Source organism: Rhinichthys klamathensis, unplaced genomic scaffold, assembly GCF_029890125.1.
Source record: "Rhinichthys klamathensis goyatoka isolate OS25496 unplaced genomic scaffold, OSU_Roscu_1.1 h1tg000731l_1, whole genome shotgun sequence".
Lineage (NCBI taxonomy): Eukaryota > Metazoa > Chordata > Actinopteri > Cypriniformes > Leuciscidae > Rhinichthys > Rhinichthys klamathensis.
Genome location: NW_026607144.1, coordinates 654,595 through 680,270, shown reverse-complemented (window position 1 = coordinate 680,270; position 25,676 = coordinate 654,595). Strand labels below are relative to the sequence as shown.

The 25,676-nt window shown below is 39.4% G+C and overlaps 2 protein-coding genes and 1 long non-coding RNA gene across 6 annotated transcripts; 1 reads left to right on the top strand and 2 right to left on the bottom strand.

The window, feature by feature from the left end:
- Positions 1–8,417: 8,417 nt before the first annotated feature.
- LOC130077363 (uncharacterized) lies at positions 8,418–9,715 on the top strand. Its single transcript, XR_008805736.1, has 2 exons — positions 8,418–8,674; positions 9,521–9,715. It is a non-coding gene; the product is annotated as an uncharacterized LOC130077363 (long non-coding RNA).
- On the bottom strand, positions 9,514–18,755 carry smim13 (small integral membrane protein 13). Its single transcript, XM_056242590.1, has 3 exons — positions 18,552–18,755; positions 16,466–16,546; positions 9,514–9,714 (listed from the first exon to the last, which is right to left on the bottom strand). The coding sequence occupies exons 2-3, from the start codon at positions 16,539–16,541 to the stop codon at positions 9,524–9,526; spliced, it is 267 nt and encodes an 88-aa protein (XP_056098565.1). The 5' UTR covers positions 16,542–16,546; positions 18,552–18,755; the 3' UTR covers positions 9,514–9,523.
- Positions 18,756–19,390: 635 nt separating this feature from the next.
- Positions 19,391–25,178, bottom strand: LOC130077351 (E3 ubiquitin-protein ligase TRIM39-like). Of its 4 annotated transcripts, none has more exons than XM_056242570.1 (7): positions 25,066–25,178; positions 23,898–24,469; positions 23,690–23,785; positions 22,729–22,962; positions 22,499–22,637; positions 20,274–20,309; positions 19,391–20,126 (listed from the first exon to the last, which is right to left on the bottom strand). In XM_056242570.1, exons 2-7 carry the CDS (start codon positions 24,465–24,467, stop codon positions 19,579–19,581), a joined length of 1,623 nt encoding a protein of 540 aa, XP_056098545.1. In that variant the 5' UTR covers positions 24,468–24,469; positions 25,066–25,178; the 3' UTR covers positions 19,391–19,578. The 4 variants fall into 4 exon arrangements, with proteins under 4 accessions (XP_056098545.1, XP_056098541.1, XP_056098542.1 ...); XM_056242566.1 differs by lacking the exon at positions 25,066–25,178 and adding an exon at positions 24,575–24,666; XM_056242567.1 differs by lacking the exon at positions 25,066–25,178 and adding an exon at positions 24,575–24,666 and having other exon boundaries at positions 20,274–20,300.
- Positions 25,179–25,676: the final 498 nt, after the last annotated feature.

Below are 25,676 nucleotides of genomic sequence, written 5' to 3'. Positions count from 1 at the left end.
ATCACATGTCTGCCCAGTCCAATTTACTAGGATTTTTATTATGCCATCTCATCTGAAAGGCCTTTTTCTCTCATCTAACAATGTTTAGTACAGATGCTCATGCTGATTTAGCTTGTGGGCTGTGGTGAGATGAAGGACATTAGCTCATGTAGCAGGTGCTCTGTGGCTCTCGGCAGCTGCGCACCAGTTTCACCAGCGGATAACGGCCAGGTTTCTGATGGATCGATGATCCCTGCACACTGCGGTCAGATGATTAAGACATTTGTTATGTACAGAAGTATTGTTTTTACATGACTTAAATGAATATTCCAGATTGTGTACAACAGTCTGTGGACCCACTGCATGTACATACTGACGATTTACCACAAAATATGAGCTCAATTTAACCCACAATTCACTTCAAATTAATTATTTTGCAAATTAATAAATTGCTTAATTGTAAATTTTTATATGAAATGCAGGTAACACTTTACAAGGTCTCATTTGTTAATATTAGTAAATTAATTAATGAACGAACGAACTAAACAATGAACAATTTATTTTCACAGCATTTATTAACCTTTTTTAAAGGTGCAGTGAGTAGATTTTAGCGCCATCTAGCGGTTCGGTTGTGAGTTGCACTAATGGCTCAGCCCACTGCTCACCCCTCCCTTTCGAAGAAGCTACGGTTGCTAAAACTATCGTCGTCTGAGACAGCAGAGAATAGCCAGAGTAAGCCAAGTTTCTGTACCACAGTCCATTATAAACCACATCATGGATAAAGTTTACAAAGCCATAGTCAGGTGAGGATCAAGTATAATATAATAATATATAATATAATAATAGTAGTAATCAGCTGATTGTCTCACAAACGTAACCAGCACATTTCTCCCCACATAGCAAACCCATAATACAGCGAGGGAGAAGAACCACATGAAACTATGCAACTATATATTTTTTCTAACAGGGTAGTAAAAGTTTAGCTGGCTAAATATGAGCTGTTACTGTGGCTGAGCTGGTTAAAGCGTTAAGCCTTGTTTACACGACGCGTCCGAATGAGCGCAAAGGTATCCCCTAGACACCATTTACTACACACAAATTAATAAATAATAATGAATAAAAATATTTTTTCTCTGGTTTTGAAAACTCTTCGCGATCGACTTAAAATGTTTCCAAGATCGACTTGTCGACGGGTTGGTGACTCCTGTAAACGTTACTGTTTTACGGTCAATAGTACTAATTAGCTGATTGTCAAAGCCATAACACAGCGAGGGAGAAGAACTATTACATGAACAATCCAACTACATATTTTACACCACTGACAAGGGAAAAATCACTACTCACGGTGTTTATGGCTAGCTTCTAGCTTTCTGCTGCTTCTCTTTCAAGGTAGTGACGAAACGCGCTCTGTAGCGCTGTGTGTTCGCTGTCGGCTACGGTAGAAACATGACGTCACAATATGTCGACCTTCATAGAAGGGGATTCCCGCGGTTATGTAGATATAAATGTCTCATTCTAAGGTAATAAAAACATAACGGTTCATTGAGTTACACCACTGAACACATAGTTATGGATCTTATATTGCATTTCTGTCAATAGATCCTCAGAAATATTACACCTTTAATGTAAGTTCACATTGCCCTAATATTATCTGATACACTTTTGATCTTGAAGTGTGTTAGTAAATGTTGAGATTAATCTTAACTAGATGAATATATGCAAAATTGTTCATTGTTAGTTCATGTCAACTAACGTAGTTAACACATTTGTTAACAAATAAACCCTTATTATAAAGTTATCGAAATTTACAAATGAACAAATCGCTCAAATTGTTTGCATGTAAAAACAAACGGAAATCTGATGCATTGACACCCTAAACATTCAGCGCACTAGATAGCTTGCTGACGATTCTGAAATTTCGGTCAAATACAGACGATTTTTGCCGTATGTGAAACGAACAACAAACTCAATGCCTGTGTTAAACAACAAAGCATGTTACAAACTTTACATGAAGACCCTAAACTACAGAATCATACCAGCTTGTGGATAATGGACATCTGATCACCCCTTTAAGCTAAAACGGCTTGCCATAGCATTTTGCATGAACAGAAGTTCATCCGCCTACAAAACTAGACCCACAAGAGACATTTTATACAACTTTACACATTTGTATTGAATTCATGTTCAAGTTTAATATTTTTCCATTCAAACCGTCAGGAACATCTGCTAAAATGTCCATGTAAGACATTGATGGAACTTGAGTTCATTCAGAACAGAAAAGAAAGGATGAATGGAAAAACATCTTCAAACAACACGTAAATTATGTTGAAACGAAACTTCACATTCTTTTGTGCTTCTAGAACATTCTCCCTCCAAATAAACTGTTTTTTTGGGCATGGCAATGAATGCTAAAGATCTCGCTGGGAATGAAGGAATGCCTACTCGCAAATCTCTGTAAAAGCATCGGTATCCACTGACTGGCACTTACACGTAATTAACGATTTAAACATTTGCCACATTCAGGACTAAGTTCTCTATAAGTTCTCCTCTGGGAAACAAAGAAAAGAAAGCCTTTAGAGAAAAACTTTCATTAAACATGGCGAGGGAGCGGTAAATTCTTCCCATTACTCTCTCCAAACCCTTTCCTGGTGATTTATCTGGCTCTTATAATGGCATTCTGTGGTCTTGGATGTGTCTCGAGGTGGATCTGCACTGAATTAAAGAGCCTGAAGAGGGAGGGATGTGTTATCCAATCAATGCGTCACTTCACTGCTCACACTAAATAAGTCAACCAATCAGAGTCACCACAACAGATACTCCTTCAACAACTCATTTTAGTTCGTATTCAGGAAACTCACAAGGATAAAGTTGCACCATTTAAGTACTACAATCGTTTGAAACTTGCATAATCCAAAATGTAAGAAAAACATTAAAATAAAGTAAATTTTGCCTAATACTGAATTTAGCTATACCCATGTTAATGCCAAAAAGTATATGACGGAGGTCTGCACTGCAGTGTCAAGATGCAATTATGCAAGTATGTACTTTTCCACGAGGAAGTATGTGAATATGCAATAAACATTTCCAAACCCTTCAAAAAACCTGTACTGACCCCTGATTTTGGCATGCAACCGCAGACAGGTGTTCTGTTGGAAATAATGTTGTTGTGAGGGAGCCAGTACTGCAGTGATCGGTCTTCTTTGCTGTGTAACAAACATTGACAACAGAGATTCGTGGGCCTGTCATTGCAACAAAAGCAAGAGTACGGTGGAGGAAAAAAAGAGAAGTGGAAGGTCTGACCTGTGGATACAGTGGCGACCAGAGCAGCGCTGGCGATGTCATTTCCGTGGCTTACCACAACCATTTCCTGTGAAGTATTCTAAGGCCTCACAATTACAGCTTCTGTGCATGGCAAAGCCTGTTACCTCTTTCATTTCGTAAAAGCTGCATATATTTCAATAGGGTTTCAAATGTGGACCAAAAGAGGGGTAGGCACCTCTCTTTAAAAATATAACAGTTTCAGCATAAGTGCTAAATCTTGCGTGTCTCGTCAAAAATGTATGGCCAAGATATTCTGGGCTCTTTCATTTGATTTAACCAGCGTGTATTTTACCATGTTTTAAAATGATATGGAGAAGGCCGAGAACACACTCGGTAAAGATAATGAATTGTCCGCTAAACTAAAGCAGCTGCAGGCACTTATGCATGATGGCCGTACACTACACGTGTCTTACACCAGGGGGCGCTCGGGGGATCTTTAGGATATTTAGGCACAAAATATTTAAACGTATTAATTCAGAGAATTGGCACTGACATAAAATATGATCTACCCAAGCGATATATGTAAAGTGTTTAAATAATATACCTTAGCCTTATACAATAATCACAAATGCCTCTAATCGGTCCAATAAAGTAACCGGTAACGTGACCCCGCCGTTTATGTAGATACTATTTTATACCCCAATAATTAAAGTAAGAATCTTTGATATTAATATATAATGTTGGTGTTAAAATACATAGTGTTAAATGTAAAAATAGGGAAAATATTATTTAGACTCAATGTACCTGACCAATCAGGGACAACTACCGGAAATCTGAGCCACGCCCATTCGTCATCAAGTAGTTCATGTTTAATCTCTTCACGACACGTTTACATTTACAGCTAAAAGTTACCAGAAAGCTTTTTTATAACTGTTCATGTGACGTAAAATTCTTACCATTATTAAATGACATTTAGAAGTACACTATAATTAATTGCGGTTTAATACTGCAAACCTTACAAATACTGCAAATATATGTTCATATATTCAGCAGCCAGTTAATATATGGCCTTTCTTTATGTTTTATTTTCTAAAAGGTAAATGTCTAATCTAGGAAGAAAACAAATGCATTTTCAGGCCCTGCTGTTGTTGTTTTTTTGCTTGCAATACTGCCATCTTGTGGACATTTTCAGTTTCCAGAGAAATCGCTTTATACACGTTTATTATGCAAGTGTACAAACGGTGAACGAAGTGCTTTGCATTTGTTGATGATTATTTTGTCAAATCTTTACCGTTATGAAATGACATTCAGATGTAGGTCCTACTATAATTAATAGGGTTTGATAATACAAATCAATAATTAATATACAGTCGTTTTATTTATTTTTCTAAAAGTATTATTTAAGCAAATCAATCTAAAGTTATAATATAGAAGCAAATTGGGGGGGGGGGGGGGGGGGGGGGGGTATGGAGGGATTATTGGGACAGATTGAAAACTAAAAGTCGAAAACTAAAAGTCTTAAACGAAAACCAAAAGTCTAAGTTTGAAACTAAAAGTCTAAGTCGAAAACTAAAAGTCTAAGTCAAAAATGAATTTGGTATTTAGGATTGGGCATTTGGTATTTAGGATTGGGCATTTGGTATTTAGGATTGGGCATTTGGTATTTAGGATAGGGCATTTCGTATTTAGGATTGGGCATTTGGTCATTTAGCCATTTAGGATTTAGGATTGGGCATTTAGGGATTTAGGATTGGGCATTTAATCATTTAGCCATTTAGGATTGGGCATTTGAGGATTGAGGATTGAGGAGTGTATGCAAATAAGGAGGCGTGGCCCAAATACTGGAGGCTGGGTTTGAAATGGCTGGTGCAGATGCACCGTATGGACAGCAGAGGGAGCTCCAGTCAGTCCAGTGCTAAGGAGCACACTGTAATGAAACCAAACAGAGCGAGTGAGCAGGTCTGGAGCGAGGACTGTACTTTATAATGTGATAACTTCAACTTAATGACAGCGTTGTATAGGGGTACTGGAACGGTACATGTATTCCTATTGAACCGAACCGGTAGCCTACGGGCGTCACAGTTCGGTGCACGAATTTACACGGAGAATACACGGTATAAAAATAAATAAAACTCTAAATAGCGATACATTTCGCTCTACTCGCGTTTGGTGTGAACGCAGCATAATAAACAGGCTGCGATATCAAGATTGCAATGCTGGAGTGTGTGTGTGCGCGCGAGAGAGAGAGGGGGAGGCGTGGGCGCGAACGAACTAGGTGTGTGTGTGTGTGTGTGTGTGTGAGAGAGAGAGAGAGAGAGTGTGTATGTGTGTGTGTGTGTGTGTGTGTGTGTGTGTGTGTGTGTGTGTGATTTTGGTTGGGTGACAGTTGTAGGTTACAGTTTGACAAGATTTTAGAGTGTGACAAAAGCACAATGTTGTATTTTATTGCGAGTGTACACAAATATACACACTTTGCAGTTTGAACTTTGCAGCACACACTCCAACATTGCAATCTTGATATCGCAGCCTGTTTATTATGCTGCGTTCACACCAAACGCGAATAGAGCGAAATGTATCGCTATTTAGAGTTTTATTTATTTTTATACCGTGTATTCTCCGTGTAAATTCGTGCACCGAACTGTGACGCCCGTAGGCTACCGGTTCGGTTCAATAGGAATACATGTACCGTTCCAGTACCCCTATACAACGCTGTCATTAAGTTGAAGTTATCACATTATAAAGTACAGTCCTCGCTCCAGACCTGCTCACTCGCTCTGTTTGGTTTCATTACAGTGTGCTCCTTAGCACTGGACTGACTGGAGCTCCCTCTGCTGTCCATAAGGTGCATCTGCACCAGCCATTTCAAACCCAGCCTCCAGTATTTGGGCCACGCCTCCTTATTTGCATACACTCCTCAATCCTCAAATGCCCAATCCTAAATGCCTAAATGATTAAATGCCCAATCCTAAATCCCTAAATGCCCAATCCTAAATCCTAAATGGCTAAATGACCAAATGCCCAATCCTAAATACCAAATGCCCAATCCTAAATACCAAATGCCCAATCCTAAATACCAAATGCCCAATCCTAAATACCAAATTCATTTTTGACTTAGACTTTTAGTTTTCGACTTAGACTTTTAGTTTCAAACTTAGACTTTTGGTTTTCGTTTAAGACTTTTAGTTTTAGACTTTTAGTTTTCAATCTGTCCCAATAATCCCTCCATAGGGGGGGGGATTAAAGAAAAAAATGTTTGAAAAGAAACTTCAAGACGTGTATTATTTTATTTGCGTTTTGCTGCCACCTTGTGGGTATTTTTAGTAGTGCTACGTTTACACGTTTAAATTTTACTGATTCATGTTCATGTCAAGTCCACAAATGGCGATTAGAGTGCTTTAGTTAATAGTCATTTTATCTTTTTCTCTAAAAATATTATTTAACCAAATCAGTTTAAAGTTACAATCTAGAAGCGAATTGCACACCCCATATTGTTTGAAAATAAACTTCCAACAGTTGCTGTATCATTTTATTCGTATATTACTGCCACCTTGTGGACATTTTTAGTAGTGCTGCAAAATCTTTGTATAAAAACCTGTAATATTGAGTTAATACATGCAGTAATTAATATACAGTAATAAAAAAAATTCTCTAAAAGTATTATTAAAGCAAATCAGTTTATTCAGTTATAATCTAGAAGCAAATTGCATTTTTTCCCCATTGTTTGAAAAGAAACTTCCAACACTTGCTGTATTATTTTATTTGTATTTTACTGCCACCTTGTGGACATTTTTAATTGTCCTTTATCACTTTTAGCGTAAGTTTACATTTACTGATTCAAGTCCACAAATGGCGATTTTGCTTTAATTAATGATAAATCATAATTCATCGCCATTATTAAAAGCAGACCCAATTAATAGTATAATTGATAAGGCTTAATATTGCTAAACTAATTTTTCGAGTGGTTGAAAGCAAACTTCACACCTTCAGGCAGGCATCGCTGTATGATTTTATCATTTTTTTACAGTCTATGGATTTTATTCACATTTTACTGCCACCCTCTGGACATTTTTTGTATTGCAGCAGAATCACTTTAGCGTAACTTTTCATGGTTACTTACTGATTAAAGTCCATATTAAAAGGCGATTTTGCTTTTGTTACTGATAGTTCATGAGACGTAAAATTACAACTATTAATGACATTCAAAAGTAGGCCCTATTAATTCTATAATTAATTGTTTAATACACCAAAGCTACTTTTATTAAATAAATGCAAGTTAAAAATAGGGTCATTCTATTTTCTCTCTCTAAAATACTGATTAAACACCAGTCAATTTAAATGTCTAATCTAGGCGCTTTTTTGAGTGTTTATAATTCATAGATATATAAATATAGATTACTTCTTAGTAGATATACACACATCTTTGGTTTGAGTGACCTTCAAATCCGCTGTATTATTGTATTCGCATTGTACTGCCCTCTTGTGGACATCTCCAGTAGTGCAGCAAAATTGTTCCGTCAAATTAATATATCAACCAAAATGATTGCAAATCAAAATTAGGTGTTTTATGAACCAGACCTGATTATTTAAGTACAAAGCAACACACTAGTGTGCGAATTATTTGTTTTAAAATAATAATATGCATTAAAAATAATTCACAAATGACTAAATTGTTTTATTCAATATATTTATTATGAAGGGGGAAAAAATCTACTGTCATAAAATGGACCAAAAAAAAACATGTAACAAAACATGTGACCATCTACATTGCTGATAATAGCATTTCACTAGAAGTTGACCTGCAAGTTGGGTGAGGCTGACCTGGGGTCAGTGCGGCATTTTTACCTCTAATGCTTTTATAAAGCTGGGAATTGCAGGCATACTGAGATCCATCCACTCACACAGGACGACTTCAACCCGAGCCAGAGGCACAAGAGCGGGGCGGAGCGACCGACCGAAAGCACTAACGCTGGGAGCAATGGAAATTTTACAAAAACATTGTATCGGGGCAATTCTTAACATCGTTTGGGTGTGCAGTCCAGTCAAAATGTTTGTTTCCTTCCTAACATTTCAACCCCAAAGAAATATAAAGAAGATTTCATTGCACGTGTCGGACACATGTCAGAGCCAGTCGGGTGTCAGTGTGAATAGTAGTGCTGTTAGCTGACGGAAACGCTGGATGTGTGATCGTTCGTCAGCATGTTTTTTGTGAGCTTGAGTAATAACAGAATAGGTAAACGGTAACAAATACATACTGGATACGCTCTCACACAAATATATTTACACATCCATGCAGCCGGAGCCGAGGGTAGCAGCGTGTCGGGACATGAACGTGTGGCTGAGCTGGTTCATACTAAAAACATGACTTCACACAGGCCGAGTGTAACCATGATGTCTGAGGAGACGTGGAGGAGAGCGCAGTGACTGATGCGGGTCCGTTACAGATGTGGAGGAGAGCACAGGTACAGATGTGGAGGAGAACACAGGTACAGATGTGGAGGAGAGCACAGGTACAGATGTGGAGGAGAACACAGGTACAGATGTGGAGGAGAACACAGGTACAGATGTGGAGGAGAACACAGGTACAGATGTGGAGGAGAGCACAGGTACAGATGTGGAGGAGAGCACAGGTACAGATGTGGAGGAGAGCACAGGTACAGATGTGGAGGAGAACACAGGTACAGATGTGGAGGAGAACACAGGTACAGATGTGGAGGAGAACACAGGTACAGATGTGGAGGAGAGCACAGGTACAGATGTGGAGGAGAGCACAGGTACAGATGTGGAGGAGAGCACAGGTACAGATGTGGAGGAGAACACAGGTACAGATGTGGAGGAGAGCACAGGTACAGATGTGGAGGAGAACACAGGTACAGATGTGGAGGAGAGCGCAGGTACAGATGTGGAGGAGAGCACAGGTACAGATGTGGAGGAGAACACAGGTACAGATGTGGAGGAGAGCACAGGTACAGATGTGGAGGAGAACACAGGTACAGATGTGGAGGAGAACACAGGTACAGATGTGGAGGAGAACACAGGTACAGATGTGGAGGAGAGCACAGGTACAGATGTGGACGAGAGCACAGGTACAGATGTGGAGGAGAACACAGGTACAGATGTGGAGGAGAACACAGGTACAGATGTGGAGGAGAGCACAGGTACAGATGTGGAGGAGAACACAGGTACAGATGTGGAGGAGAGCACAGGTACAGATGTGGAGGAGAGCACAGGTACAGATGTGGAGGAGAGCACAGGTACAGATGTGGAGGAGATCTCGGGTCAGGCTCTATGTAGTGCTGTCAGGAGGGACGACCCGTTGGCGGGCGGTCTTGGGACGGTGGCGGGGTGTCGAGGGCGAGCTGCGTTCACTCTCGGACTCGGAGGGCTCGGTTTCTGCCTGCGGGGAACCGGTGTCACCCACCAACTCCCGCAGGAACTTAAACTTGGACAGGAAGAGCTGCCACACCACGTACCACCCTGCACACAAGACAAACACACTGAAATGTAATACAGTAACCGCACGTTTGGCTTTCAGGTTAACTCTATGAGGGACTGTGAGAGAGATGATAGGCGTTTACATTTATATTTTCTCTTTTATGTTGGTTCACACTAAAGCATTTACATTAACTGTATGACAAAGCACAGATTTGCAAATTTATATGTGTATTTCAAGCCCTTCAGATGCCTCACGGGCAAAACTCTTTTATAAGCTTATTATTAAAAGAATATTATATGTTTTTTAATCTCAAGAAATGTTTCTAATAAGATTTGTTTAGCATTTTCACCCATGTAATCTGTACATTTCTAATTATAAATATTATAATATCATTGTCATAATAAACAAAAAACATTTTCTCACATATACATTTCTTAATAAAGATTTCTTACTGATTCTGAAGTAAAATATAAAATATGCAACATATTCATCAAATAAGAATCATGATAATAGTCAAACATAAAATATGTAGATGAATTTAGGTAATGAGAAACTAGTGGGAAAATGTCATGAGAAAAAAAAAATGTCAAATGCAAAATCTTAAAATTTACGTTCAGTTCACAAAATACAATTTCTTTTTTCATTTTAATTTTGCGGTAAAAAATTAAATAAGTAATATACGAATCTAAAAACATCCAGAAACATTATGGTACTAAGAATTTAGTAGGAAAATGTAATTAAAATAATAATAATAAAACAAAATATATATATATATATATATATATATTAGCGCTGGGCGACGATTAATCGCATTCCAAAATAAAAGTTTGTGTTTACATAATATGTGTGTGTGTGTGTGTGTAATAATACACAGGGTGCGTGTGAAGCGTCTAGTGCAGTAGTAGAGTGGTGCTGGTAGTTAGTACATGCTATGCTGTGCTCTCTGCTTGTTACTCTCTGCTTACAGCTGTTGCCGCTGGCTAGCCTTCTTGATAGAGGGTGAAAAGAGGAGCCGAGTGCGTAAGCCTCCTTCTGCCAGTACAGAGCCTCTCCACCACCAAGACTCCTGTAGTGCCTCCTAGGGGCCACACACGGAAACTGGGTATCATACGGTCCCAGGCTAAACTACAGGGGATCTCGGAGCAGCAGTGGGCCCCAGAGACGCGGTGTGCAGGCCCACCACTGTGTGGACAATGCCCTGGCGCCCGTCAACCACTGTCCCAGCTATGGGAAAATAGCCCCACTGCCTTGTGGATAGTCTGTTGAGATAAGGCTAAGGGAGCATACCCTGACAGAAAAGCAATGCGCTGGAGGTGCGCAATAGGCGGGCCTTAACAGACGAAGGACCCGGCAGCCTCCTGCAGCCAAGATGGGGGACCGGTTGTCCTGGGACTACCCTTGCCATCGGGATTTACCTCATCATGGTGAAGATAGTGCTACTGGGGATGGCGTACCTCCTTTGGCACTTTAAAACCTTCCTTGTGCAGGTCTCCACCTCTGACCACGGTGACAATACCTGGACCTTACATATGGTTAAAAGTCTGACGGCGATGGGGAATCTGACGACGGGGGCAGGTTTGAATAGACTGGGAGCTCTTAGTCAGAGCCCTGCACAGCAGCGGCACAGGGTATTTGGTCGCTATCAACTGGGATTGAATGGCAGGTGTTTCGGCAGACCCCTGTGCGACGGAGCAGCCCTATTTAGGGACCGCACTGCTCTACCTCATTGGGGAAGGGCCTAGAAAAGGTGGCTTAAAAATTGCCCATTCAACCATTTACCTGGATAGATTACCGCGTCTATCGGGTTATTCCACTACTGCGGTCGAAATAAGAAAAATAAGAAACAATACAATATAAAATTGGCAACATGGAATGTAAGGACTCTCCTGGACTCGCATGGCATCTCTGACAGACCACACAGGAGAAAAGCCCTGATCGCTGCTGAGCTGAGCCGCTATAACATCGACATTGCTGCCCTGAGTGAGACTAGGCTTCTGGATGAAGGATCTCTAACAGAGGAAGGAACGGGCTATACCTTCTTCTGGAAAGGTTTCCCCCCAGGTGGAAAACATCTTTATGGAGTAGGACTGGCCATCAAAAACACGCTTCTACCAAGCCTCACAGAAACACCTATTGGCATTAGTGAAAGGCTAATGACCCTCCGTATCCCCCTGGCAAAAAAGCGTTATGCCACACTTCTCAGTGCCTATGCACCAACTTTGCCATCTGAAAATGAAGCCAAGGAATGGTTTTATCAAGTACTGGATGAAACTCTTCGCCAGGTCCCTAAGAGTGATAAGATCCTCTTGCTTGGGGATTTTAACGCTAGGGTGGGACAGAACTACAGGATATGGAGTGGAGTACTAGGTAGACATGGCATTGGCAGGGAGAATGCAAATGGTATGAGGTTACTTACTCTTTGCTCTGAGCATAACCTTACCATAACTAACACCATCTTCCAGCAGAAGGCAAAATATAAGACCTCGTGGATGCACCCTCGCTCTAAACATTGGCACATGATTGACTTCATCATGGTGAGGAGAAATGACATCAAGGATGTTTTCATCACTCGTGCCATGAGAGGTGCAGAGTGCTGGACTGACCATCGTATGATTGTGGCCAAGCTCAATATGGAAGTGCGTACCCCTTTGCGACGGCAAAAGTCCAAAAATAAGAGGCTAAATTGTAGCCGCTTTGGAAACATAGAAGCAAGAAGTGAGTTTTGACGTCTCCTAGCTGAGAAGCTTATGGAGTCTGAAACTTGTCTGAGCTCAGAAAACACAATGGAACAACAGTGGAACTATATTAGCTCTGTGCTCTATGAGGCAGCAGCCAAATCCATCGGCTATAAGAGCAAGAACCACCAAGACTGGTTTGACGATAATTCAGACATCATCCACAACCTGCTTAAGGATATGCGGAAAGCACACCAGGAAACATTAGACAACCCTTCATCCATTAAGGCTAGACAGGATTGGCAGGCAGCTCGGGGGAAAGTGCAAAAGGATATACGGGCCATACAGAATGAGTGGTGGACTGAAAAGGCACATGAAATCCAATCCTTTGCAGATAAATATGACATGCATAATTTTTATAATGCTATCAAATCCATCTACGGTCCAACAAATCGCTGTGTCACTTCCCTGAAAACAGCTGATGGTCAAACACTTCTGAAGGACCAGAGTAGTATCCTACTGAGGTGGGCTGACCATTTTGACACCCTGCTTAATCAGGACTCTGATGCAGACCCCACCATCCTGGACGAACTGCCTGAACTTCCTCCCATCCACGATCTCAGTCTACCACCAACCTTCCAGGAGGTTCTATCATCTGTCCGTTCCCTTAAGAACAACAAGTCCCCTGGAGCTGATAACATCCCTGCTGAGCTACTGAAGGAGGGAGGGTACATATGTATGCGCACCCTCTACCAGTACATCACCAAGGCCTGGACTGATGAGAACATCCCACAGCAATGGAGAGATGCAAACATTGTAGTCATCTACAAGAACAAGGGTGACAAGGCCGTGTGCGGCAATAGCAGGGGCATATCACTCCTTTCAGTTGGTGGTAAGGTCATGGCCAAAGTGCTGCATCAGAGGCTTATTAACATCATCACTGAGTCAATGCTGCCAGAATCACAGTGTGGGTTTAGAAAGAACAGGAGCACGATCGACATGATCTTCACAGCCCGGCAGCTTCAGGAAAAGTGCCGGGAGCAACATCAGGACATGTTTATGGCCTTTGTCGATCTCTCGAAAGCATTCGACACTGTGCAAAGAGAGCTCTTATGGGATATCCTCCTCAGGTTTGGATGTCCAGATAAGTTTGTTAACATCCTTCGCCAATTCCATGATGGGATGACTGCTCGGGTGACCGTAGGCGGACAAGAGTCGGAGCCGTTCCCTGTACGCACAGGGGTGAGGCAGGGGTGTGTGTTAGCGCCAGTGCTCTTTAACATCTTCCTCCTGTGTGTCACCAAGCTTCTCCACAATGAGATTGAAAACAGCAGTGGTGTGGCAGTGGACTTCAGATTAGATGGCAACCTCTTTAACATTAGGAGGCTACATGCAACAACAAAAATCAGCAGAGTGCAGGTCCTGGAGCTACAGTATGCAGACGATTGTGCTTTTGTGGCCCATACTCCGGAGGATCTTCAAACTGTCCTTGCTGTGGCGGTGAGGGCGTACAGCAGGATGGGGCTGACTGTCAACACCACCAAGACAGAAGTGGTCTGCCAATGGAGTGCCAATGTTCCACCCACATCTCCTGCCTTCACTGTTGGAAATGAACAGTTGTCAGTAGTGCCATCTTTCAAATATCTAGGGAGTTTTCTCTCTGAGGATAGCAGCATCGACAATGAAATCCAGAGCCGAATTAAACAGGCATCAGCTGCCTTTGGGAGACTTCGATGCAGAGTCTTTCATAATAAGAACCTTCATCCCTCCACAAAGGTCGCCGTATACCAAGCGGTCTGTGTCACCACCCTCCTCTATAGCTGTGAAGCATGGGTAACCTACTGCCGTCACATCAAGTCCTTAGAGCAATTCCACATAAGCTGCCTTCAGCGCATTCTGGGAATTACCTGGCGTAATAAGGTACCTCACACTGAAATACTTAAAAAGGCGAACTGCAGAAGTATTGAGGCCATTATTACCCAGCGCCAACTGCAGTGGTTGGGGCATGTGATAAGGATGTCCCCATGTCGTCTGCCCCGCAGAGTACTATATGGCCAGTTACATCATGGTCGACGCTCAGCTGGGGGTCCGAAGAAGCGCTATAAAGATCAGATGAAGAACGCCTTGAGAAAGTGTAAGATCAGACCTGAGGATCTGGAGGATGTTGCTGCTGACCGCACCATCTGGCGACAGCTATGTGGAGAGGGGGTTTGTACACTAGAGATGGAGAGGACAACCAGAAAACAGCAGAAGCGAGCCAGGAGAAAGGCAGCCATAGCTGCCAATGTGACCACCACCACCATCACATACATATGCCCCACCTGCAATAGAGCTTGTGGGTCCAGGATAGGACTGTTTAGTCATCAAAGATCTCACCGTTAAAGGCGTGGACGTCATCATCGGATCTCGATGGACAACCGAAGAGAGATTTATATATAAAAAATAATTGTACACAGTACAGACATATATTACATATACTTTTATTTTGGATGCGATTAATCACATTTAATCGTTCCCCAGCCCTAATATATATATATACTAATGCATTAACTAGTGCTCTGACTCGCTGACACAGTTTAAAACTAGACTAAAGACGTGTCTCTTTAGTCAAGCATTCACATAATGCTTACCTTTTAGTCCTCTGCTATGCCATACGGAACCGTTTGCCACTGAAACTGCTTAACGCACCAGTGGGGCTCGACAGCCTTATAGACAAACGGGTCGGTCCGTATGGTTGCGGTTGGGTTGCGGAGAGTTTGGGTTGCGGAGAGTTGTGAGATTATGGTTTTCTAACACCTACTCCCGTGTAATGGAAATCATTATGAACATCAGCTATGCTAATTATTTCCAAACTGCCTTTCTGCTGTTATCTCGGGACGCTTGTCCCGAGAAAAATGGCGTTCGTAGGCTCCAGTTTGGTATCCTGCCTCTCACGGGGATTTCGGATGCCTTAACGCCTGTGATGAGAAGACCAACGCCTGTAAAGAGACGACTCAACGCCTGCGAAGAGACGACTCAACGCCGGCGATATGTTATCCCCTAAATATTACATGATTAACTAAATGTATTTTCCAGGTACTCTCTGAGATGCACTTACTGTAAAGCTTCTTTAAAACCCTATGATTGTTAGCCAGAGGAGAACTGGCCCCTGACTAGCCTGGGTTCTCCCAAGGTTTTTTTCTCCATCCAATCTGATGGAGTTTTGGTTCCTTGCCACTGTCGCCTTGCTTTTGGCTTGCTTAGTTGGGGATATTTAATATTCAACAATATTATTGAACTGTGTTGTACTACTTTCATGTTATCACTGTGAAGCTGCTTTGATGCAATCTGTATTGTGAAAAGCGCTATATAAATAAATGTGACTTGACTTGACTTGTTAACTAATGAGACCTTATTATAAAGACCTTGTCATAACGCAAATAATTTGTTTGCAAAATACAATTATTTTCCTTTTCTTTTCACTCTTTGGTAAAATATGACCAGGGCTCACTCTTGGTAGAATTTGTGGCTTTATTTCAACAGATTCGGACACTTCAGTTAACACAGATAAATGGTCTTCCTCATTAATAGTAACACACAGAAGGGGCAGCGGGTTCAGTTCAGTGTCGAGCAAACCTTGGACATGAAGACACAAATCACACACACTTATGTAAGAGCAGACAGGATCCTACAGTACAGAAAACCTTTCTTAGAGCTACTGTGATCTTAACACATGTGGGTCAGTCAGAGAGACCTCGACTAAAGTCAACACTTGACTCACAGCGAGCTGGAGAACTGAGACGTCCGTGTCGTAATCAAACCTGCTGACAGTCAGCAAACCTGCTCTATTTTTGCAATGCTTGACTGTCCTGACCGCATTCTCACTCATGGGTCATAAATCAGGACTGTGAATCACTGTAGAGGAGGTTCATGACCATTAGATGTCATCTCAAGAATCAAGCAATCACTGCATTAGACTTCACAAAATCATGCAGTTCTGCAACCTACACTGACCCTGAAAGTATCTGGACACTTAAAAATGTCTGAATGTCACTGTATCAAATACCGGTAATAAATACCACAGCAAGTGTGTGTGTGCTGCAGGATCTTTTCTCAGGGGTTTGTTGGCTGCACTTACCGAAGAGCATGAAGAGGAGGACACATATCAGCGTGGCCACGATCACCAACACCGTCAAACCAACACTCTGCCACATCCTCCCTCCTTTAGAAGAACAACAAAGAAAACATGGTTAAAAATTAAATAATGGGATCAAGCTATTTGGCATAAAATATACATATGCAAAATGTGTATGTGTTATTATAAAAGAGAAAAATTATGTTATAATTAGGGCTGCAACAACTAATCGATAAAATCGATAATAATCGATTATGAAAATCGTTGTCAACGAATGTCATTATCGATTAGTTGGTCTGCTTACGTCACGGGGAGGGTTTACTGGTGATTGGTTGAAACAGGCCAATCAGGATGCTCTCTGTCTTACACGCGCTTCATGAGGCACATACGCACACACGCAAGGCCTCTCTCCCTCCGTTGCTCTGCCGCGCGCTCGCGCTACACGGTTTGGAGCACAGTCTCTTCTGTCTCGCATGCGCGCTCAAATCCCGGGAGTTTGAACTAATTTGCGGGCATCAGGGAGCCGCATAAGCTGCTACCGCTATCAATATGCGGGTGACTCCCAGAACTTCCGGGAGACTTGGGATGTCTGTATTTTGTCTCGAGCATCAGGTTGCGCAATCAGTTCGCTCGCAACATAAGCGATGGATTAAAATAGCGCTACCGCAGAAATAGGTTAAATTAAAACGGTCTTTACAAAGCAAAGCACTAAATATAAAGGCAGTTAATAACAGCAGCAGTAAAAGATTGTTTTAGTCACTGTACTCAGTGGTTTTCAGCGAATGCTTGTGCACTAATGCATCATTTTTCCTGTCTTTTTAATCAAGCCTGTTAACTTGCTGCATACTTCCATTCCGTTCTCTATTTATAGCATTTGTCTATTAAGTTTGAATTGTTTTTCAAACGCGATCTACTGCAGCTCTACGTTCACACGCTTGTTTTCAGTCTTTCTATATTTATTTTATCAATGTATCCTTATAATTCAATTAATTTTAAATAAAAATTAAATGAATTATATATTTTAGATGTTTTTAGTTTATATCTTCACATCTGAACAACATGTCTGTGTAAATTTGTTTTAACAAAAATTGTGTTAAAACAATATGTTGGATATAAATGTTTTTTTTTTCTTTTTTACATTAATCATGGTTGTCAACTTGCCATCAGCAATTATCATTAAAAACAATGCAAATATTGATATTACTAAAACTCAATGTGTGGCTTTTGCACTTTTTAAAGTACACTTTTACACATAAATATCCTAATTTAGGGTTTTAGGTAACACTTTATTTTACGGTGTCCTTGTTACATATGTTACATGTACTTACTGTAGTAATAACAGTAAATTATGCATAATTACATGCAACTAACCCTCAACCAAATCCTAATCCTACCCTATTCCTATAGTAAGTACATGTAGTTCCTTAATATTACTCTGTACTTAAATATATAATTACACTGTAACAAGGACACCTTAAAATAAAGTGTAACCGGGTTTTATTTAGTCAATAAACAAAAAAATCAAATTGAATTTTTCCATCCGATTAATAGATTAATCGGAAAAATAATCGTCCGATTAATCGATTATCAAAATAATCGTTAGTTGCAGCCCTAGTTATAATAAAACAATACCATGCTATACCTGATACCACATCGCTGTATCATAGTACTGTACTTTTTAGGCATATTAATATAATCAGATTATATTATACATTTTATGTTACATGTCTAATATCGAGATCGACCCACCCTGTCTGGATAATACCATAGAAATAAAACAAACCATTAATGCCACTTAATCATAAATCATATTACACAAAGCAACAATTCTATGTATTAGACAGTAACACTATGGCAATAGTTGAGCGATAGCACTTTGAAAATATAGCATTGCACTGAAACTAACGTTAATCATGAAAAGTGTGGCCATATCATTTATATTATATATATCATATGATAAATCTTATTTTGCTTGTGTGATATCAGTATGAAATATCTGCACTAACGTGTACGCACAGAGGTCCGATACTGATATGAGTCATTCATATGAAAGTGTTTATGTTTATATGATGATCAGATTTATGATCACTTACAGTCGTTCACTCCTCACAGTCTTCACGCAGAATCCCGCGGGGACGGAGGCCGGTCGCGCGTGTCATGGAGGGTCTCAAATATTCCTCTTATCTACATCATTGCGACATTTACAGAGAAAATAGAATAACGAGAAAACACCGAGCTCGAGTCAACAACACACTCAATCTGAGATGACCCGGAAGTCCTCAAGCCTGCCGTTCCGCCGCGCGGTATTGTGGGAATTGTTGTTTTGGTTTTAACGGGCAAAAATAATGAAATAAAACTACATTTGTCTGTAGAACTTATCTCATTCATCAAGCTATTCTAATTTTTAAATATGGTGCAATGTCTTTTTGGAAATGGTAGCAACAAATATAATAATATGGTGTTTGGACCTTTTATTTTCTTATCTTTATTATTTCTTACCTTTTTAAGATTTTTTTTAACTTTCTTTCTATATCTATGTTTCATTTATTCCAATAATTGATAACTAATAATTGCGTTAATTAACCCTTTTTTATATTTATAAATATGCACAGGTGAACTTCTCAGAATTTTTTTTTATCCCAACGCAGATTTGCTTTTAATTTGCAGATTTGCAGATTTACACTGTGATGAAATATACTGTAAAAATGAAAAATCTATGAATACTGATTGTTATATATAAAATATCTGATTTTAAAATTTCATCTTAACATGTTTATAAAGGCCACCTGGAGTGAATTTTATCTCTACAAATCAAACTGATGACTCTGATGTATGAACCTGAAATGTAAGAATCACACACAAAAATATCTGATACAGGTGAGGTCATCATACAGGGTTAATTTTAGACATAATAAAACAGAAACAACAATTAATTAATTCGTTTATTAATTAAATGTACAAAAAATATATTTATTCAGATGCTGTAATAACTTGTAAAGCGGAAACAACAAATGATTCTCACCCTTTGAATAAAAACACATATATTTTTGAGGTTTTTTAACATGAATTAAATGAAGCATTATTTTCATCAAGTATTTCATATTAGGGCTGTAAATTCATTGATTGTGTTTGACAGGTGTGATGATCAGTGGAGTGGAGTTTTTACCTCCTTCATTAGTGCACGGGCCAAAATATGGATAGAGTTTCCCAGTGAAAGACTGATCAGTGAAAGAGTAGATATGAGAGCTGGACTCCACATCATAAAAGGAGAGCAGACCCTCCTCATAATCCACAAACACACCGACCCGCTGCGGCTTCACTCTCACACACAGAGAGACAGGAGCATCAGCTAAGGCTTCATATTCATTCCCATTCCTCAGCCACACAGTCCAGTATCCATTACTGGGACTCGCTGTGATCTCTCCCTTCCTGTTAATGGATTCTCTGACCACTCCTAAATCCCATTTAGTCTTTCCCTTCACCTGCACCTCAAAATAAAATCTCCCTGAGGAGAATCCCTCCTTTCCCAGGACACATACACATCTATCAAATCTCTGTGGTTTGTCTGGGAGTTTCTGTATAATGTCTCCACATCTCACTTGTTTTCCATCATCAGACAGGATGAGTTCAGGATGAGCTGTATCAGGATCCAGAGTCACATCCACTGAGAAAACAATATGAATCACAACTTAATACAGACTTTCAGTGATGATGTTTGTAATATGTAATGAGTGTGTAATCATACTGTAGGTCAGTGATGAAGCTGTGAGTATCTGAATGTAATCTAGTGTAGGTCAGACACACACTGTACCTGCATACTGCTGTATCCTCTTCAGTTCTGTAGAGACTAATGACAATAACACATCAGCAGATCTTTGACATGTTTATGTGTGCAATTATAGACAAGATTTAAGGTTATATTTAAAGAATTGTGAACAACGTCATATTTTATCTGATCAGTGTGTGTGTGTGTGTGTGTGTGTGTTTTAGCACTGCACTCTTTGAGCTTTAGGCCTGATATTTCACACACATCCTCTTCTCATGAAGATCAAATCTGCCTCTTAAACACATGATGTCTATTCATTTGATTTTCTGCTTTTGGTGAAACATTTTAAATTATTCTCTGCTAAATTGATTTGCAAACAACTGTTTATGGGAAACCCTTAGGAAATATATTCAAATATATTGATGGAACAACAGAAAAGACAAACAATCTCAGAGTTAACTGAATATTAATGTTTCTCTTCACAGTTTCCCCTCTATACAGTTTTATATGTTTTCTGATATTAGAGCTGAAAATGACCTGAAGAACTGTGAGCTGATGATAATAATGTGACCATCGAGTTTGGGATACAAAGATATTGAATTATTTGTATTTATTTTATTTTTTATCTAAGTATGTCTATTTCTATTTATGCATGTACATAAGTGTTTTAATTACTTAAATGTATCATAATGAGTTTGCATTGAACAGTTGAGCTGCGTTATCTAAACTCTGGGTGGCAGTCGAGATATAAGAGTTACCATGACAACTGCAGCATCCTAACACTAACACTTGTCTCTCTCTCTCTCTCTCTCTCTCTCTCTCTCTCTCTCTCTCTCTCTCTCTCTCTCTCTCTCTCTCTCTCTCTCTCTCTCTCTCTCTCATCTCTCTCTCTCTCTCTCTCTCTCTCTCTCTCTCTCTCGTTTATTGTTAAAGTTAGTTAAAATCATAAAATTTCATATCACGCTATAATATATATACTTTAATATCCAATTAATTTGTTTCAGTTGATTATTTATTTTATTAATAATTTTTTGCTTATGTCATAAAGAAGTCCATTAGAGTATCACTTACCGGAGTCATTTACCTGAGATACTGACCTGAGTTCAGCCAGTTGTGTGAAAGAATTAGAGCATTTGTGCACATATTGTTAGGTTTTCTTTCTCTATTTATTTACTTATTAATTGTGATTTGTTTTAAGTATTCATATGTACTATTTATATGTATTAATATTTATTTCAATGCATTTATCAATACTGTGATTTAAAGTCTTAAAGACTCTGAAATACAATATCCATCCTCAGAAAACACAGAGGAGCGCTTGAGTAACTACTAACTCTCGTCTCTCTCTCTCTCATTTATTAAGTTTTCCACTGCTCACAGTCCCTGTAACACACATGATCACTTCTCTTATTTCAGCTTGATCAGACTCATTCTTCATTACTGATGCTGTTTACTATAAAAACAGGACAGCAACTTTTGAGTTCAGCTAGGAGTGAGAATTTGAGGGAGTGGTATTGACAAAAATTACACGATTCGATTACGATCTTGATTTAATATCGATATACATGGATATATAGTACATGTTCATTTTTTCTCCAGGAAAAAATATTTCTCAACTAATGTTGTGAACAAGGAATCCTGTCAGCTATACATTATTATTAGGTTAATTAACAACTGCATTTCAGGAAGTTTTAATAATAATAAAGTTATAATAAAACATTTTAATGGTATTAGAGTAAAACTATAATTAATATGTAGTGCTTTTTTGCTCCTGTCTTGATTTTCTCCCAAACTACTGGACATTGAAAGGCTTTCTGAGGTAAATGTTACGTGACATCGTTTGATTGAGCGATTACATGAGATATGACACATTTCAGTAGTTGCACTGGTTCTTTCATTCATGTTTGTTTTGTACTGTAACTAGCAGTAAAGAGGAAGAGATGATCGGATCATGTGCCGCTTGAACTGAGGCGACACGACAGCAATATTTCATGCCAAAACGGTATTTATTGTTTAAATATCTTAATAAAACTTACAATATTAAAAAAGCTAAGACTTTGTTTCATATAAAAAAACAACCTGCTCTTTCTTGTCTGTCCGTGTCCTCTTTGCTCCGCAATGTTTTTTTCACTGTGTGAATATGGATGTGCGAGTGAATGCTTGAGAACAGTGTCAATTGCGTGAGACTCACTCTGAATGCCTGAGTTTTCAGTCCTGATAAAAAGATGATAAATATATGTATCTGTACGGTGTGTTTGATATTGTCGTACCAGTGTGTGTGAGTTTCTCCTGTAGAGAGTCCTGCAGTTTAGTCAGAGCTCTCCTCAGAGTCTCCAGACTCTCATCAGTCTTCACACTGATCTCAGACCAGTTCCTGGTGTTTCTAGAGCTGCACAGGGACGAGTAAATCTACAGCAGGAGAGAGGAGAAACCCTTCAGCATGGGGAGTGTTCTGGTGTCATACACTGCATTATCATTGATCAGAGAGATGTTGACTGACCTGTAAGAGGTGGAGGTGATCTTCAGTGTGTGAGAGCTGCTCCAGCTCAGTGTTTCTCATCTTTAGCTCAGTGATCTCCTGCTCCAGCTCTTCAATGAGCTCTTCCTCCTGTTTCTCTGCTGCTTTCTGCTGCTCCTCCATCATCTCCAGCTGTTCAGTCTGACATCTCTTAATGGAGCGGATGAGATCAGTGAAGAGCTCCACACGGGCTGCTTTCTCCTTCTCAGTGTTTCTCTGATCAACCAGGACAATCAACACATTATTAGTGGTGTTTGTTAAGAGAAGAATCACTGTTATTATTTATCATACTTCAGTGTTTTCAAAATCTCTCATTCTGCAGCGTTTGCACTGAATGATTCCTCAAATCATGTGTCTTGTTGAGGAGAGATGTGTTATTACTTTACTAAGTGGTCAGGGAATCACAGACGTCTCGATATTCAGACCAGCAGAGCGACCGTGAGTGTGAAACTGCTTTTATACAACAATTATACAACAACAAGAGGAGGGCTGCCGGAAGAATCTGTCAGTGAGATGACGTGTCTGCTGCTTATATGCTCATGATGATGATTGACAGCACTGAATGTTTAGGCTCCTCCCGAACCTTCATTTAGTGCTGGACAACGACTAATCTCATCCAAATAAAAGTTTCTGTTTACATAATATGTGTGTGTGTACTGTGTTTAATTGTTTTGTATATATACATACACACACATGTATATATTTAAGAAAAATTAATGTATAAATACATATACAGTATATAGGCCTACATGCAAATATTTCTTAAATATATACATGCATATGTGTTTATTTATATATAGAATTATTATTTATAATAAAAATAATTATACACAGTACACACACATATAATGTAAACAAAAACTTTTATTTTGGATGCGATTAATCGCAATATATCATTGCCCAGCACTAAATTAAAAGTCAAATTTAATTATTTTAAACTCACTTTTCTGACTTCTGCTGAGTGTTTGACGTCTTGAATCTTCTTGATTCTGTCCTGGATCTTCTGCTGTGTGTCTTTCTGGGTCTTCATCAGTTGAGTCTATAGACAGAACAACACACAATATATTTTCATAACTGATTCATTTATATAAAAGAACATGTGATTCCTCATAATAAGAGCCATTTAAAATCAGTTTGTCAGGAACTTCTACCTTCTTCTCTTCACTCTCCTCTTCTATAGGAACAGTGTTGTGGTTCTTGTGGTCTGTCACAAGACACATCGGACACACACACGTCTGATCATCTCTACAGAACAGCTCCAGAGGTCTCTCATGTTTCTGACATATATAGTCCTCCAGATTACTCACAGGATTGATCAGTTTGTGTTTCTTTAAACCTGCCACTCTCAGATGAGGCTCCAGGTGAGTTTCACAGTAAGAGCTCTGACACACCAGACACGACTTCAGGGCTTTCTGCTTTCTTTCCTCACAGACGTCACACAGAACTTCAGCTTTTTTCAGTACTTCAGGTTTTTTCTCAGGACTTTTCTTTTTATAGTGATCTGCGATCTCTCGGAGTGTGGTGTTAATCTTGAGATCAGGTCTGTGCTTGAATGTCTCTTTACAATATGGACAGTTGCAGGTCTGGCTGTTATCCCAGCACTTATTCAGACAGGTCTTGCAGAAGTTGTGTCCACATGGAGTGCTGACTGGATCAGTGAACACGTCCAGACATATAGAGCACTGAAGCTCCTCAGTCAGTGGACCGCTGGAGGAAGACATCGCTGGAAAGAGAAATAGTCAATAGTCACCTATTAAAGAATGTTTTCAATACGGGAAATATTTTGGAAGTCATGCAGCAATTCTCAAATTTTCTGTTGTTAATTTACCTGGAGGTATATTTATACTCCCTCTCCTAGTCTCTCTTCCTTTTGATGATAATGATGGCGATTCTGCCATTGCTCTTCACCCATTTAAGCCTTTTCAAGACAAATCACAACAAACTAAACTAGGGATTGCTGATTAGAAAATAACAAATTATTAATTATCTCCTCAAAATAAACAGATGTGTTTTATGACTTCTTGTTTTATGTAAAGTGATCTCACCTGCTTAGCAGGTCTGTCTGTCTGCGGGTAATTTACTTCCTGATTCTCTCTGGGTTGTATATGTTGTGTGAAAAACACCAAACTGACACCAAATGTCAGTCAAATGATTTACAATACAATTGTGATACAATTTCAGTGCAGTAAACTAAAGTTTGTTGAGTATTTGACATGCTTATACCTGGTTCTGTTCAGCTTATTCCATAAACTTACTAAACCAGATCACTTCCATTAGAAACCTGTTCAGCACAATCTCTCTTATATTTCTATCTCTTACCTGTGATTATCAGATGTGTCCACAACACTCTTTGAACAGATCAATAAATATTCTGTTGTTTAAAGAGGTTGATCGTTTCAGGCGTCCATATTGTCGTTGATCAAGTAAGTTTTACTTTCTCTGAATCTCTCTGAACTAGTGATGTCAGAGCTCCTCCTGTATTCACACATTTACATTTACAGGCATACTGTCTTTACTCTTTTTACTTGTTTCTCTTCCTTTTGGTGAAGATTCTGCCATTGCTCTTACACTCTTTAAGACTTTTAATGCAAATAATAACCTAACAATATATTATTTCACATAATATTTCACAGTGGGCTATACACTATACATTAGGCTATACAGTATATATAGGCTATATAGACCTGATGAGCATCAAATAAGCCCATTTGCTTGTAAAAAAAAAAAAAAACGGGGGGGGGGGGGGGGGGGGGGGCGCACTCTAAAAGAGAGTGAATTTAAAATTTTCTCAGTGAATTTTCTTTCAAACTTAGAATCCAATTGGATCATGAGTCATGATCGTTGTTAATATTTAATTGTGTTTTAAATTCAAACATAATTAGGCTATTTATTTTGAATCACAGTTGAGCTACACTATTTAGAATAAAAGA